This window comes from Musca autumnalis, unplaced genomic scaffold (assembly GCF_047663935.1).
Source record: "Musca autumnalis isolate F117 unplaced genomic scaffold, ASM4766393v1 scaffold_1, whole genome shotgun sequence".
Lineage (NCBI taxonomy): Eukaryota > Metazoa > Arthropoda > Insecta > Diptera > Muscidae > Musca > Musca autumnalis.
Genome location: NW_027411644.1, coordinates 137,988,680 through 138,006,620, shown reverse-complemented (window position 1 = coordinate 138,006,620; position 17,941 = coordinate 137,988,680). Strand labels below are relative to the sequence as shown.

The 17,941-nt window shown below is 33.8% G+C and overlaps 1 protein-coding gene across 2 annotated transcripts in view; it reads left to right on the top strand.

The window, feature by feature from the left end:
- Nucleotides 1–17,941, top strand: part of LOC141386963 (alpha/beta hydrolase domain-containing protein 17B) — a 388,243-nt gene that overhangs the window by 201,014 nt on the left and 169,288 nt on the right. Inside the window, exon 5 of one of the 2 annotated variants that reach the window (XM_073955895.1) lies at nucleotides 7,981–8,509. The exons of the other annotated variant lie outside the window; for it this stretch is intronic. Within the exon in view, the coding sequence (XP_073811996.1) occupies nucleotides 7,981–8,064 (84 nt within the window). The 3' untranslated portion in view covers nucleotides 8,065–8,509. Of the gene's footprint in view, nucleotides 1–7,980; nucleotides 8,510–17,941 lie in introns of those variants that run through there. 2 annotated transcript variants of the gene reach the window in all.

Sequence of the window (17,941 nt, the reverse complement as noted above, 5' to 3'; positions counted from 1 at the left end):
AGATCAACGTTGCACACCAATACACACCCTAACTCCAAAAAATAAAGATTCCAGCACTGTCCCTACATCCAAAAACAAATTGAGTACCATTAAGTAATTTTCGTTTACTTATGGTACGTATCTCGACGACATATCTCAGCCATACACGGACATTAATACAAAATAATTACAGTAAATTCCATAATAATTACAGTAATTCCAAATCTCAAGATTCCAGCTGTATCCGTTCGTCCAAATTGTACCAAACCCTTCGTACCCATAAGTAAGATTTTCCAAAACTACCTCAATGCTTCACTTTAGCAGTAATCTTACTTCCAAATTTCAGGATTCAAACTCTATCCGTTAAACTAAATTAAAATTGTACTAAATTTAGAACAATTTAGAATTTTCGTACGACTTTTCAAAACTTCCCCAACTCAACAGGGCTACAATAATCATACTTTCAAATTGCAGGATTCCACCGCTATCCGTTCACCTACATACAAATTGTACTAAATTTAGTACCATTTAGTACTTTTCGTAACCATAAGTTTGCTTTTTCAAAACAACTTGAATCGTACTCTTCGACTGTAATCGTAATTCCAAATTTCAGGATTCCAGCTTTATTAATTCACTCGAATCCAAATTGTATCAAATTTAGTACCATTTCTTTCCCAAACTGCCTGAATCCTACACTTATGCAGTACTATTAATTCCAAATTTCAGGATTCCAGTTCTACCCGTTCACCCAAATCCATATTGTACCATATTTAGTACCATTTAGTACTTCCCTTACCTATACGTACGACTTTTCAAAATTTTCTCAATACTACACTCCAACAGTAATCTTAATTCCGAATTCCAACACTATCCGTTTACTGAAATTCAAATTGTACCAAATTTAGTGCTTTCTGTACCCATAAGTACGAATTTCTAAAACTACCTCAATACTACACCCCTACATTAATCTTAGTTCCAAATTTCAGAATTCCAGCTCTATCCGTTCATCCAAATCCAAATTGTACCAAATTTAGTACCATTTAGTACTTTTCGTACCCAAAGGTACAAATTTCCAAAACTATCTCAATCCTACACCCCTACAGTAATCTTAATTCAAAACTTTAGGATTCCACCTCTATCCGTTCACCCAAATCCAAATTTAGTACTGCTCGTAATCATAAATACGAACTTCCAAAACCATTTTCTTATTTCAACGCCACTTCCCAACGTTGATTCCCATACCAAATTTGAAGATTCCAGCTTTATCGATTAAAAATATGCAATCGGTACCAAATTTAGAAACTTTTAGTTCTTTTCGCACACTTATAGGTCGAGTTTCTAAGTACCCTTTGGTACATCTTCCTAATTCTCCATTAATGACCACTCGTTCAAAATTTCAGAATTCGAGCTCTTGGCGTTTGCCTAATACAATGGATTCCATATTTAGTACACTTTAGTACTTTTCGTACTTTTCTACGACGAATTTCCAAAAACCCCTTTATACAAAAACAAATTGTACCAAATTCTGTACAATTCGATTTTCCAAAACTACCTTAATCCTTCACTTCAACAGTAACCATAATTCCAAATAACAGGATTCCAGCGCTATCCGTGCACTCAAATCGAAATAAGTACGAATTTCAAAAACTAAAAACTAAACCAACAGCAGTCTGACCAAATCCCAGGATTCCAGCTCTAACCGTTCCCCAAATCCAAATTGTACCAAAGGTAGTACCACTTAGTACTTTTCGTACCCATAACTACCTCAGTCCTACACTCCAACAGACTTTCAGGACTCAAACACTATCCGTCGCCCAAATCCAAATTCTACCGCATTTAGTAGCATTTGGTACTTTTCATATCCATAAGTACGAATTTCCAAAACTACCTTATTCCTACACTCCAACAGTAATCATAATTCCTAATTCCAACTCTATCCGTTTACTAAAATTCATACTTTAAATTAAAATACTTAAAATTCAGGATTCCAGTTCTATCCGTTCACCCAAATCCAAATTGTAATAAATTTAGTACCATTTAGTACTTTTCGTACACATAAATACGAATTTCCAAAATTTCCCCAATCCTATGCTCCAACAGTAATCTCAGTTTCAAATTTCAGGATTCCCGCTCTGTCCGTTCACTCAAATCCCTATTGTACCAAATTTAGTACTTTTGGAACACATAAGTACGAATTTCCAAAACCACCCTCATATCTCAGTCCTACACTTCACAGTAATATTAATTCCAAATTTCAGGTTTCCAGCTACATATGTATATACATACGTTTACCCAAATCCAAATTGTACTAAATTTAGTACCATTTAGTACTTTTCGTACCCATAAGTACGAATTTTCAAAACTACCTCAATTCTACACCCCACCAGTAATCTCAATTCCAAATTTCGAGACTCCAACTATATCCGTTCACCCAAACCCCATTGTACTAAATTTAGTACCGTTTAGTACTTTTCATAGACATAAGTAAGAATTTCCAAAACTTCCCCGATCCTACACTCCAACAGTAATATCAATTCCAAATTTCAGGAATCCAGCTCTATCCGTTCACCCAAATCCAAATTGTACTAAATTTAGTACCATTTAGTACTTTGCGTACACTCAAGTTTCCAAAAACCCTTTGGAGCATCTTTCTTACTCTTCATCAGTGATCCTCAGTCCAAATTTGAGGAATCAAGCTCTATCCGTTCACCCAAATCGAAACTGTACCAAATTTAGTACTATTTAGTATTTTTCGTACCCTATGTACGAATTTCCAAAACTTCCACAATACTAAACTCCACCAGTAATCTCAGTTCCAAATTTCGAGATTCCAGCTCTATCCGTTCACCCAAATCCCCATTGTACAAAATTTAGTTCCATTTAGTACTTTCCGTACACATAAGTACTAATTTCCAAAACCACCCTCATATCTCAATCCTACACTTCAACAGTAATCTTAATTCCAAATTTCAGGTTTCCAGCTCTATCCGTTCACTTAAATCCAAATTGTACTAAATTTAGTACCATTTAGTACTTTTCGTACCCATAAGTACGAATTTTCAAAACTACCTCAATCCTACACCCCACCAGTAATCTCAATTCCAAATTTCGAGATTCCAGCTATTATCCGTTCACCCAAATCCCCATTGTATCAAATTTAGTACCATTTAGTACTTTTCATACACATAAGTACGAATTTCCAAAAGTTCTTCAATCCTACACTCCAACAGTAATCTCAATTCTAAATATCAGGATTCCAGCTCTATCCGTTCACCCAAATCCCTATTGTACCAAATTTAGTACTATTTAGTACTTTTCGTACACATAAGCACGAATTTCCAAAACTACCATCATATCTCAATCCTACACTACAACAGTAATCTTAATTCCAAATTTCAGGTTTCCAGCTCTTTACGTTCACCCAAATCTAAATTGTACTAAATTTAGTACCATTTAGTACTTTTCGTACACATGATTAGTAATTTTCCAAACCATTTCCTTTTAGAAGCACCAGTTCCCAACCTTGATTTCCATACCAAATTCCATGATTCTAGCTATATCCGTTCAAAATAAACAACTGGTACTAAATTTTAGTACTTTTCGTACACTTAGAGGTTGAATTTCCAAAAACCCTTTGGTACATATTTCTAACTCTCCATCAGTTACCCTCATTCCAAATTTCAGAATTCTAGCTCTTCCCGTTTGCCTAATACAAAGGGTACCATATTTAGTACCTTTTAGTACTTTTCGTACCCTTCTAGGTCGAATTTCCAAAAACCCAGCCTTATCTCACCCCTACACACCGACAGCAACCCACAGTCAAAATTTCAGCTTTCTAGCTTCAGCGGTTTCGTCTGGGCGATGATATGTCAGTCAGTCACTCACTCACTCACTCACTCATCACTAAGCTCTTTTATATATATAGATATATATATATATATATATACACTCCACGTCAGTAGAATAGAACACCTAAATTTCTGTTAATGTTAGCTTATTTATCCCGAAGCGAATGAATCTACGTTTTTAATCTTGTAGTGATTTAAAGCCTAAGATGTTCCGTATCAAACACAAAAAAAATTATGTTATTAGCTTTTCGCGAAATGATTTTCTGATCATTTTTCCGATAGTACTATGAAAAATAGGCATTTATTTTCGGTCATCAGGATAGAACAGTCATTTTATTTTCGTGAATTGTGGAGATATTAACGCCGAATTTTCTTTCAGTCGATAAAGCGGGGCTTTCTAATCATTTTTCACCAATAAAACCATATAAATAATTCCGCGGACGCCGAAATAACAGCGTAAACGGGTTTAAATTGACAGATAATAGAAACATCTCGGAATATCAATAAGAGTCGCGCAGCTATGTCATATTTCATCACAATAAGATAGAATATGACACAGACAACCTCGACGGATACATTCGAGTGCTGCAGATGCTGATAGCATGGAACATTTTCAAAATAAGTATGAAAAACGTCAAAGTTTCTTGTAAAAACCTTGATGTTTTGTTCAATTAAATGATTTTTCCGCGAACAGTCTGCCGTTTAAAGGTTTGGAAATATGTTCCACATTTAGAGGAAGATAATCTGATATGAAAACAACCGTTATTTTAATACACTGGGCGAAATTTTAGTACTTTTTAAAAGCAACTTACGCAACCTAAAACCTCAATTTCCATGACTGTGTTTTCCCGCGAAAACGGGGCTTTTACATATGCGAGTTCAGTTAAAAAACGACTAATTCGTAAAATCCGGTATGGAGAGCATAACCAGGTCCATTATTATTGGAACATAACACTATTGAAAACAGTCGCGGATGCCGAAATAAGAACACATATAAAATGCAAAGTCCAAAGGGCGTGTTCAATTTGAAAAATGTCCTAATGTTTTCATATCAGATTATCTTCCCCTAAATGTGGAGCACATGTCCAAACCTTTAAACGGCAGACTTCTTCGCGGAAAAATCATTTTTTTGAAGAAAAAATCAAGGTTTTTATAAGAAATTTTGACGTTGTTCATACTCATTTTGAAAATGTTCCATGTTATGAGCATCCGCAGCGCTCGAATGTATCCGTCGAAGTTGTCTGTGTCATATTCTATCTTATTGTGAAGAAATATGACATAACTGCGCGACTCTTATTGATATTCCGAGATGTTTCAATTATCTGTCAATTTAAACCCGTTTACGCTGTTATTTCGTCGTCCGCGGAATTATTTATATGGTTTTATTGGTGAAAAATTATTAGAAAGCCCCGCTTTATCGACTGAAAGAAAATTCGGCGTTAATATCTCCACAATTCGCGAAAATAAAATGACTGTTCTATCCTGATGACCGAAAATAAATGCCTATTTTTCATAGTACTATCGGAAAAATGATCAGAAAATCATTTCGCGAAAAGCTAGAAAAATAATTTTTTCTGTGATTGATACGGAACATCATAGGCTTTAAATCCCTACAAGATTAAAATCGTAGATTCATTCGCTTTGGGATAAATACGCTAACATTAACAAAAATTGAGGTGTTCTATTCTACTGACGTGGAGTATATATATATGTATATATATACATACATAAATACTATGCGTACTATGATTAATGACTATCAAAGGAATTCATGGAAATACAAATATAGACTCCCCAATTATAGCCACTAACCACTGCACTTCACTTAACAATTGTTAAGAAAAGTGGAGGGGGGAGTAGCAAGGGAGGCCCCTACACGAATAAATGCTATGTTTCACTCAATCACTAGAGTGAACATAGAAGGTCTACAGGAATCAAACGCATAAAAAAGTCAAAAAAAAAAAAACAAACGATATAAATATGGCTCCCCAGCCATAAAAATCACAAATATATATGTATACCCTGCAACTAGTGACTAGTAAACAAACATTAATCTATTAGAGAGATGCTCAAAACACCTTCTCTTAAAAACAAAGGTGGAGAAAGCAAAATTACGTAGGTCAAGAGGTAACTGATATTCCAAAATCCTGCAACCCTAACAACAAAAGAATGCTCTCCTATCCACGTCGAAAATATAGGAAATGATAATTGAGGATTCCTAATGTATCGACTAAACACAAACTTATTAAAGAGGGGAGAGTTGACGTCCTTCATTATCCTATAGTGACATAAAAGAAGGCGATATTCAACATACTTGTCAAAGGACAAGTCCAGAAATTTAACAACAAACTGCGAAACATGGTCACCACGCCGCAAACCAAATACATAACGCACAATAGAACTAACAATCTTACGAACACGCAGCATTTGACAAGAATTAGCTCCAGAAACAACCTCCAAACAGTTGTATTTTCGCTATAAAATTGACAATTTTTTATATGTATAATCCCACAAAAACATACGACGATCGCATTATCCGTTTTCGAGTTACATTGGGCACCGCTTTTCTATGTTACATATTAAACACAGTATTTTTTGCCCTTCCAACGCTCATATATCCGCTAATTTTTATCCGATCGACTCGAACATGCAACATATTCTATTCTACCTGTACTTTGAAATTAGCCAATCAAAATGTTTGATTTTTTTTTAATTTGCGAGTGGCCATAACCCCTTAAATGAGGAAATCTTAAAAATTTTTATAAAATGTAGTATAATTTAATGAGGAGGAAGAAATAAAACAATACCAAACATTTTTGTCACGTTCAAAAACATTTCATTTTATCCAAAAGTAGTTAATTTGTATAATATATAATCACAATCGCGGGTTATAAAATGGTAAATCATGGCATCAACTATGTTAAATTTTCAGAAATATTGCCTATATATATTATCCACTTTAGCTTGGTTTACATTTGGCATCGTTTCGTGATTTCTTGCGAAATCAAGCAAAATTTACCATGATTTTGCATACAAAAATGAAAGCATCTCATTGATTTCAGCGAAATCAATAGCTGTGTCTTTTTACGTGATAATTAGTAATAATTATTACTAATGTTGCAGATTTTGACAATTGTGTAAAGGAAAAGTTGCTGAAAAAATGTTTCGGCAACATGTAGTAAGTAAAAAGACACCCCTAATATCGAAATTACAGTACTCATGATATGCAACCCTGTTTATGCCGAACATAGTACCAAAAGTTGCAACACTTTTCACGTATCACAATAAACAAGGTATATGGTGAATTGCTGCAACAAAAAATGTTCACATCAAACTTTGTAAACAAGCTAAAACAAACTAAATTACATTGTTACATCGTTTATTTTTCATTGTGTTCCCTTATATTTTTAAAGGTGTTGTTAGAAAATAGAGCGAATTGTTAAAAATTACTTTCGCATACAAATTTGTAAAAAAATACGGGAACGGGAAAATGACAAAAATTGCAAAAGATCATAATCGACGTACCAGCCATTTAGATGCCAGCAAACATGCTGTTAGTTTCCACTTGGCCAAATTTTTATAACAGAAAATAGGAGAAGAGCATGTTATTCAGAGCAGTTTTTGTTTAAAGAGAAGTGCACGTCTTCCTGGATTTCGGAGTACGGGAACGCATTTTTAGCAATAAACGGGAAAAAGCTGCTAGTAGTAATATCTTGCAGGTTCTTGAACACAACAACATAAAAATAATTTTCTATTTGTTAATTTTTTTAGTATTATTACTACAACAAATGCAAACTTTTACGAACATTTTCGAAATAAATTAGTAAATATACGACAACATATATATTTTTTTTAAAGCCAAATTTAATTTACAACAACTTGTTGTGAAAATGCATGTTGATTATTGTGATATGTTTGAAATCAACAAAAAATAAGTGCAAACAACGGGGTGTATTTCAGGATTTCGTGAAATCCAGTGGATTTCGCAGCATGAGTGTAAAACAACTGTTATTACTTGTTTTTATTATCTATAGACACATAAAAAATAAAGTACAAATACCATTGTAGATTAAATTAATTTGAAAAGTTTTATCAAAATATGTAGTCGACAGATGCTGAAATAACTAACATAACCTTATATTTCAATAACTAGGGTGCTGGACATAACGATGTGGAGCTTCACCCTCAATACTTTGAACGTCTTAAGAAATTTCTTTCAATAGAGTTGGCTAAATGACAGTTACTGAGCTGCTCAGGCGAAGTGGTTCGTAAAACTGCAACACCAACATTGCCAAAAAGTGATGCTTATGTCTCCCCAGATAGAAATAGTCACCTATCTTCATCAAATCCAATTCCAAAAATACAGATTAAAACTTCACAGTCACCTGTTTTAAAAAGCGACGCCTTTGAACCAATTTTAAAACAAGATAATGATAGCGTTGGTAAGTAATTATTAAGTTGATAGTTAATTATAATTAGATTTGTACAATTATATTATATAAAGTCTATTATTAAGGTAACTGATATATAATTTTTTAGATAAAGTTAAGACAAATTGTACGTCCGTTTTAATTTTATGAAAAAAATGTATGTAAATGTAAAAACGCCAGAATCATAAAATATTGTACATTCAAAACATTAAAACAAAAAATTGCACTTAATAAATTCATATTCAAACACTATTTCAAATTGTTTTTATAACAAGTGTGTTTAATTTCATTTAGATTTTGGTAATGATATCACATCCTACTCGTAACAACATTTGTACAAAGGTAGTATCGTTCCTCGTCTTTGAATAGCAATGATTATTTATAACACCTCAAAGTTCTATTATATGGACTTTATCTAAAAAACACGTAACATGTATATTTTTCAATCCAACAATATAAAGTCAACAACAATAACATGTGTTTACTAATGCGTAAAGCAAAAACAACATTTCGTTGTGATCGCTGATTGCTGCAAGCTTAGTGTGTTGTGCAATCTCGTTCATTGAGCGGATCGATCTTTTTTATTCCTTTCACCAAAAGGATCCGGTTCGTTCATTTCGTTCGTTGGCTCATTTTCGTTCAATGATATGAAAATAATATATTTTTGAATTAATATAAATTAATACCCAGATTAGATTATTTAAAGCAACTATCGTCCTGTTGCGTTGACAATTGATAAAACTGCATTACAGAAGGCAACTATCAACTGATGTCGACAAATTCAGTTGCTGAAATGAGCATTTTGTGGCAACTGCTTTTTCACAGTCGCTTCTCACAATTTCAAAGAAAAAGTGAATTGTATAATTTTTTACAAAATATTATTGTTTGATTAACATTACCAATATTTTTAATGGTTTTGTGCTCAAAAAACTAAAAACAAACATTGTTGGAGGAGATCGCTTTTATGTTTTTGTAGATTTTTGTTGTTTTATGTATTGGGTCTTTTATTTTATTATTTATTTTAATTTAATTCGAAATTTGTGAACTTTTTTTAATTTTTACGATTAATTCGGCCCACCTTAATGTTTTGTTCGTTCGTCCCACCCTATTGTGTGTATTTCTTGTCATTACTTCCTTTTGTGTCGTGTTCGTTGTGACGAGAAACAACAACAACATTGCCTACATGTTAGGCATTTGTCTGTTATTAGTTTCGTCGTTCGTTTTATGTTTGAAGGGCAATAACAACACTGTTGTTTCGTTTGGTCAGTTCTGTTTGTATGCAAATTCGTACATACAGATCAGCAACTGTAGCCCTTTATTTTGTTTTTTGTGAATATTCGTATTTTAATGTTTTGATCGTTGAATTATTGATCAACGTATTGTGCTCGTCGTTCTTATGTGTTTCAAATCTCATTTTGTTTCTTTGTTGTGTGGCCCTACAAGAAGGGATTGTTATTATCGTTGGTTAGTTGACAAATAACTAGAATACCAACTGATCGAAATAAAAAATCTTGTGAATTTTGCAAAAATAACTTTCTGTGCGAACATTTTGGCGACCGTGACAGTAAGGTAGTCATAGAATTAAAGTAGATAAATTATTCTAATAATTTATCGAACAAATTAAAGTGGAATAAATAATTATTGTGCCTCAGTGCGTTGTTGTTGTTCTGCACATTAGGTCTAACATTCTCCGCTTTAATAGCCAATCGTGGTTTTTGATTAATTTTAATTTCTACCGTCGCTCATTGGGGCAAGATTCCAAAAAACGGGTATTAATTCAGGGAAGCATTTGAGTGATCTAATGTTAATATTTTTCGAATGTTTACACTTCAATAAGTATAATGCAACACAGTTTTGGTGCAAATTGAGGTATTGGTGAGGTATATTCGAAGCACTCATAAATGGAGTTTTTAAGTGTTTTTACGGTTTTGCCTCCATTTCTTATTTCATGAATCTAAAATCTTCTAATATGATAAATTATTGGTTAAGCTAATATTTGGCAAAAAAAATATTAAGTTAGGTCAATATTTTAGTGTTAGATTTTATGTGTTTCGAGAGTCTTGACCACATTTTTTAGTACATTTATCTGTAAATTAGGATTTATAGTCAATATTTTTGTATAGCCCCCATATAAAGGTACAGTCATATTTGGAGGGTTTCGAATATTTTATGGATATATTGCAACTAAACTGGCTCAAATTGTGAATTGAGCATTTTGAAGGGATTGAAAATTTTTCTATCAAACATCATCTCTATATATTCTCGTTTTGGAATAAGCTCCATATAAAATATTCCGCTACTTTTTTAAACTCTAAATACTTTTCAAAAATAGGGAAAAATGGATACATTTTAAATTAATTTTTAATATGTTCCTAAACTTTTTTTGCCATAAATATATGTTTCTAAGATTCAGATATCTACCTGAAGCTTACGGTTCCATTCTAAAATTGCCACTTTTGATGCGTAAAAAATATTACTCTTTATACACCGAAAAATTAATTTTTTATGGTGCTCTTCAAATTATTAAAAATTCTTTAGCTTTATCACAGTGTAACTGTAGAAGTAAACAATATATGATCTTGACATTTTGGTTAAAGACTTAGAATTTTGTACCATATTACCATGTAACGACAGTTATACCAAAACCCGAATTTAATTTGCTTTAACTAATCTCCATTTTCTTGCGATTTCAGCCCTTGTGCATCGCCATCATTTCATATAAATCATTATATATAGTAACTATAACATAATGGTGGACCTGAACACATTGTCTTATGTAGGGTGAACACATACATTAAACCAAAACACGACATACTGTACAACAATAAAAGGGAAAATGAAGACAAAAACCCCAAAATGCAAAAATTTGACCCAAGGCTATTTCCACCATTTTTGACATAACTCAAAATGTGCAAACAAGACGCAAGTTTTGTTTGCGCAATATTAAAGACAACAATCAAGAGAAAAATACAAAAAAATTTCTCACGACCTTCTCGACACTCTTTTTTGTTATACTCCAATACATTTCAAAATTATGCGAAATCTGGACATATTTTGAGGAATTTTTTAAACACATTTCTACAAGACTTTTTCAGTAAATTTTTTTCCTAAAATATTAAGAATTACCTCTGCTTGAAATATCCATTTTGAAAACGCCAAGTTTCTGTAGCAAAAACTACGTTATGGCGACTTCAAAGCAGCAAAATTTAATACTTTTCACCTGTTTCTTAAATTTTAAAAATATGTTCAACTTTAACACTTTGCTACACGAAAAGTAAACAACATACGACGTTGCTATTTTGGCTAGTGAGGTAGAATTTTGTACTCAATAACCCTGTCAAGGCAGATTATCAAAAAATTGTGTTTCACAACGTGCGTGGTTCTAAATTTATTGTTTTTGAAAAGGATTTTTATTATCCTTTAGCAGAAAGTGGATTTTTTGTTGCTCGAAGAAGTTGGTGTTACGCAATCGCGGTAAACACATACAAACAATAGTCGTTCGTGAAAAGTGTTGAAATTACACTTATACAATCAAGAATTTTCTAATTAGTATTAGAAAATAAAATACTTTGACAAAAATATCTCCATGTTGAGTGAAATGTTGTGGTTTGCAAAAACATTTTTGGCGTCTTTATTTGAAAATAGAAGCCAAGTTCTCTTTTGTTGTTCGATTGTGATTCTCTCATAGAGTTTCTCAAAATGCCTAAAGACAATATTGACATAGTGGAAGAGAGCGCTAGTATTTCGGAACTAGCTTCTCTTAAATTGCAACGTAGCTCGATAAAGAAAAACATTGCTAGCATACAGAAAAAAGTAGAAAAAGATGGTTCTAAAATGGATTCGACTATTTTAGAATGTCGTTTGGAAATTTTAGAAACGTACTTCAAACAATTATGCGATGTACAAAGTAAAATCGAAGCAATTAATGCTAATGACTGTGCAAGAATTGAATTAGAAGAAACATTTATAATTGCAAAAGCCAAAATAAAGAAATTGTTGAAGAAAAGTCGTGATTCAGTGTCAGTGGACAATAGTTTAATGAATGTTCTTCTAGTTCTCGGTTCCCCTCGTTTAAGTTGCCCAATTTCAATGGAAAATATAGTGAATAGTGAATGAAGATCAAATCGTAATTCGAGAAACTTCTTAAGACTTAAAGATGGTATTTACCGGGTATTTACACGGTAAATACCCACACGGTGGGTAAATACCCGTTTGTGGGAATTTTTTGGGTATTTACTATATTGAATGGCAAATACAACATTTTACATCCTATTACTGGGTTTAGGTTGTAAATTCGTTTCAAAATGGATAGTTTTACAATACTTTAAACTAGTGGGTAAATACCCGAGTATTTACCGAAGTGTTGGGTAAAAACTCATTAACTGCCGAACCACTTGACGTAGGCTGACAAAATTTGGCTTACATCTTTCTTATGTCAACAGAACTTCTGGTACTGAACATGGGGTCTCTGGGTCCATGTTTTGATATAGCCCCAATATAGACGTACCCCCCGATTTAAGGTATTTTTCATCTATTAGCCACATTTTACAACCAAATTGGCTGTAATTTGGCACAGTGAGTGAGAGAAAATATCCTTGCAAACATTTGTCAATATAGGTCCACGTTTTCTAATAGCCCCCATATAAGGGTACCCCGATTTCGAGTATTTACCCAAATTTTGGGTAAAAACTCTTTAACTGCCGAACCACTTGACGTAGGCTGACGAAATTTGGCTCAAATCTTACTTATATCAAGACAATATCTAGTATTGGAAATGGGGTCTCTAGGTCCATGTTTTAATATAGCCCCCATATAGCCGTACCTCCCGATTTAAGGTATTTTTCATCTATTATCCACATTTTACAATAATATTGGCTGTAGCTTGGCACAGTGAGTTCTCAATGTGTAGAAAATATCCTTGCAAAAATTTGTCAATATAGGTCCACGTTTTCTAATAGCCCCCATATAAGGGTACCCCGATTTCGAGTATTTACCCAAAAGTGGGTAAAAACTCATTAACTGTCGAACCACTTGACGTTGGCTGACAAAATTTGGCTCAAAACTTTTTTATATCAATAGTAATAAAGGTATTGAAAATGGAGTCCCTGGGTCCATGTTTTGATAGAGCCCCATATAGCCGTACCTCCCTATTTAAGGTATTTTTAACTATTAGCCACATTTTACAATCATACTGACTGTAATTTGGTACAGTGAGTTCCCAATATGTATAAAATATCCTTGCAAAAAATTGTCGACGTAGGTCCACGTTTTCTTGTAGCCCCAATATGGGTTTCTGAAATCGGGAGGCTATATCAAAAAGTGGACCCAGGGACTCCATTTTCAATACCCTTATATGGCGGCTGCATGAAAGCGTGGACCTACGTTGACAAAATTGTGCAAGGATATATTATACTCCTTGAGGACTCACTGTGCCAAATTACAGCCAAGTTGGTTGTAAAATTTGGCTAATAGATGAAAAATACCTTAAATCGGGAGGTACGGCTATATGGGGGCTATACCAAAACATGGACCCAGGGACTCCATTTTCAATACGTTTAATACTATTGGTATAAGAAAGTTTTGAGCAAAATTTTGTCAGCCAGCGTCAAGTGGTTCGGCAGATAAGGAGTTTTTACCCAATATTTGGGTAAATGCTCGAAATCGGGGTACCCATATATGGGGGCTATAAGAAAGCGTGGACCTACGTTGACAAATGTTGGCAAGGATATTTTATACTCATTAAGGACTTACTGTGCCAAATTATAGCCAATTTGGTCGTATATCAAAACATGGACCCAGAGACCCCATGTTCAGTACCAGAAGTTTTTTTGACATAAGAAAGATTTATGCCAAGTTTTGTCAGCCTACGTCAAGTAGTTCGGCAGTTAAAGAGTTTTTATCCAAAATTTGGGTAAATACTCGAAATCGGGGTACCCTTATACGGGGGCTATTAGAAAACGTGGACCTATGTTGACAAGTTTTTGCAAGGGTATTTTCTACATATTTAGAACTCACTATGCCAAATTTCAGCCAATATGATTGTACAATGAGGCTAATAGGTAAAAAATACCTTAAATCGGGAGGTACGGATATATGGGGGCTATATCAAAACATGGACCCAGAGACCCCATTTTCAATGCTAGATATTCTCTTGATATAAGTAAGATATGAGCCAAATTTTGTCAGCCTACGTCAAGTGGTTCGGCAGTTAATGAGTTTTTACCCAATACTTGGGTAAATACTCGGGTATTTACCCAAGTATTTACCCACTTGTTTAAAGTATTGTAAAACTATCCATTTTGAATCGATTTCATAGCCTAAACCCAGAAATAGGGTCTAAGATGTTGTATTAGCGATTCAATATAGTAAATGGGTATTTACCCGGTATTTACCCAATTTACCGGGTATTTACCCATTGGGTATTTACCCACTGTCCATATCTATTAAGACTAAAAAGAATCTAAAAAAAAATACAAAAAATTTCAACAATCTGATTAGAAGAATTAATTATAAAAAAATCTAAACATAAATTTTAAAGTGCAACCAAGGCACTTGAAATAGAAGTTTAATTAATCTATAAATTTTGGAAAAATTGCATTGATTTGGAACAACGAACTTTACCAGTGCTAACATAGTGAGTGGAAAAAATTGCCCCGACATCCATCATCACGTGGCCATGACGACAGAATATTCATCGGATTACGTCGGGGGGAGACATGTGCTGCGAGAATAAGCCTTTCTCACAAGCTACTATTACGCACAACGCTTATATTATCTTCCAAAACCATTTTGTAATTGAAGCATTAGATAATGTGATAATGAGGCTAAAACCTTCAAAATATCGAAATTCGGGAGATATCATATTAAGGGGACCATATCAACACGTGGACTTATGTAAACATTTTATGGTAGAAATGTTTCTTAGCCTCTGGAAACACAAAATACGAAGTTACAACCAATTCTTTGGTCAAATGGGTCTAATACATTCAAAATATATTAAAATGACGCGTACTTTATAAGGGGCCTTATGTGGGGGCTATACCAAAACGTGGACCTATATAACCCAACTTTGGTAGGATTTTTTTCTGGCCTCTGAAGACACAAAATACCAAATTACAACCAATTCGGTGGTAAAATGGGACAAATATCTTAAAAATTCCTTAAAACGACGACGCGTCACGCGTCATTTTGTATGGGGGCTATACGAAAGCGTGGACCTACATAGCCCGCTTTCAATACCAAAAGTCCTATGTACATATAATATATTTTCCCAAAATTGTATCAACCTACGTCAATCCGTTAGGACGCTAGAGTGATTTCCACAGACGGACAGACGGACGGAAATGGCTATATCGATGTAGAATTGCACGCTGATCAAGAATATATACTTTGTGGGGTCTACAATGATTATTTCGAGTAGTTACAAACGTAGTGACAAACTTAATATACCCCCATCCTATGGTGGAGGGTATAAAAAAACGTCGAACTTCTGCGAGGCCTCGAGAACTTTAGCGTCAACGTCATTGGTGAGTACCAATGTAACATATTTTTTTGTCTACCTGCAGACCACCTACACAACTAGTATTCTCCTTTGCGATCGTTTTTGTTTTTTGTCTCATTAGTAATTGATACGGATCAGAATTGGTAATCAAAACAAAAAACCTAAATTTGCTTGCTTTATTTCTTCATTCTATTTGCCCATTTAGGTATATCCAATTGATACACATTACCATTTGGTGAACACAACCAAGAAGAAAATTTGCTTCCTTAATTCTTCATTCAAATTTGCCTATTCCGCTCAGACTTATAAAGATAAAAGTTGTGATCAAAACAAAATGTAATGTTATCTTTTACATTTCTTCAGTACAATGTATATTCTTCCGTATATTAGGGTGGCATAATAAAATACATATTGGCCAAAGTATATTTTTTGTACATATATTCGGTTTAATTTATATTTACTTATAATTATGCAATCCTAATATTATAATTAACCATTATATCGATTTAGATATAAACTACCGATTTTTGTATATTGAATATGTCTTGAATTTTTATGGAGTATTAAATATGGATTTCTAAGAAAATCATTCAGTGTTTTCATAATGTGGTAAGGCAAAGCTAGGGAATGGAAGATATGGGTGCGTGCTAAAAGTTAGCCCAAGCAGGTACACGGTTTGGGAGGGTTGAGAGGCTAAAATCTTAAAACATCAGAGATTTATAGTAGAATGAATTGAATATTCATCACTTCACAATAGTATGATAGATCGTGGGATACAAGAACCATTACCTTATGATAAAAAAGGGGAGTCTATAATAATGTTCTGTAGTCTAGTTGTTTGTTAGAAAGGGGGCACGAACCCCCCACGCCGGCTGAAGTTAGCTAATAAAGGCTCCCACAGTCCCTTTTCAGCAAATTCAAATGGTAATTCCAGCTTACCCATAGCAACCAAAAATTATTTGTCCATGCCATCTGGGCCATGATAACTATTCCGGTTGCTACGCCAATATCGAGGCGGTCGTACATTACAGAATTGGCGCCCAACGTGGGGCTGAACTTGTGCAAATCTTTGTAGATTTACGGCCTATTTTAGATCCATAACACCTGTAGATTTCAAGGAATGAGTAGGAGTTGGAAATTTTGTAGTTGGAGTTTTGCTTTTGAATACATTTTAGATCTTTTCTGGACTTCAATTATTTGTGGAGTAAGAAAACGAATATATTGACCGATAAGTAATCTTTAATGCCTTTCTTGAGATAACTTCCTCTTAAAGATTTTCTACCCAATTCATTTCAAAGTGTTGTACAAAAATTAGAGTATCTGATTAAGAGCTTAGGTATCGGCACTTGGCGTTTAGCTGGATTTACATTATCTAGCTGTCTGCAGTTAATGTCCATTAAACTTCAAGAGAATTCAGTGAAACAAGAAGTAGAATTCAATTTTGGTTTGCCTAATCATAAATACAATAATTTTTGGGAAAACACATCCATAGCCCAGTATTTTTTTCCTTTTACGATGATATTCAAATATTCTCCTCTTTTCCCTAGTAGCCACCACTGAATACAAAAACACAAACTTTTTATGAATTTAATTATTCACAATTTGCATAAATATTATTCGATTTCGAACAAATTGCACCATTTAAAAAACCTAAAAATTTGGCGTTTGAACGTTTAACCAAGAATGTCTGTGTTAAGATCTCCTACACCATCTGCTTCTGCAGCCAGTGAGCCTTCTTTATTATGTTTTCTAAGTAAAGAAGATTTACTAGATGACCAAGACTGTGTAATAATTTCGCATTGCGCTCATTATTTTCACAGAATTTGCATTTCGTCTTATTCTGAATGTCCAATGTGTAAGAGGCAGTTTCAGCTGTCGGAATTACGAAACTTAAACACACGTAACGAAAACTCTCAAACTTCCCTTAATGAGGGAAATGAATTGATAAATACATCTCAACAAAATCCAAAGGCCAACAAAACTGCTACTCGTGGTAGAGGTCGTGGTGCCATTACCAAACAGTACAATACTAGAAGCACCACTAGAAATTTGCTTCCAGATTACAATCAGTTGGGAGACTCGTTAGATAATGGCATAGATCAAATAGAAGGCAATATGACTCTTGTCCACTCAAATTCAAATACATCACACAGCAAGACAAATAAAAATAAAGGTGTAGATTA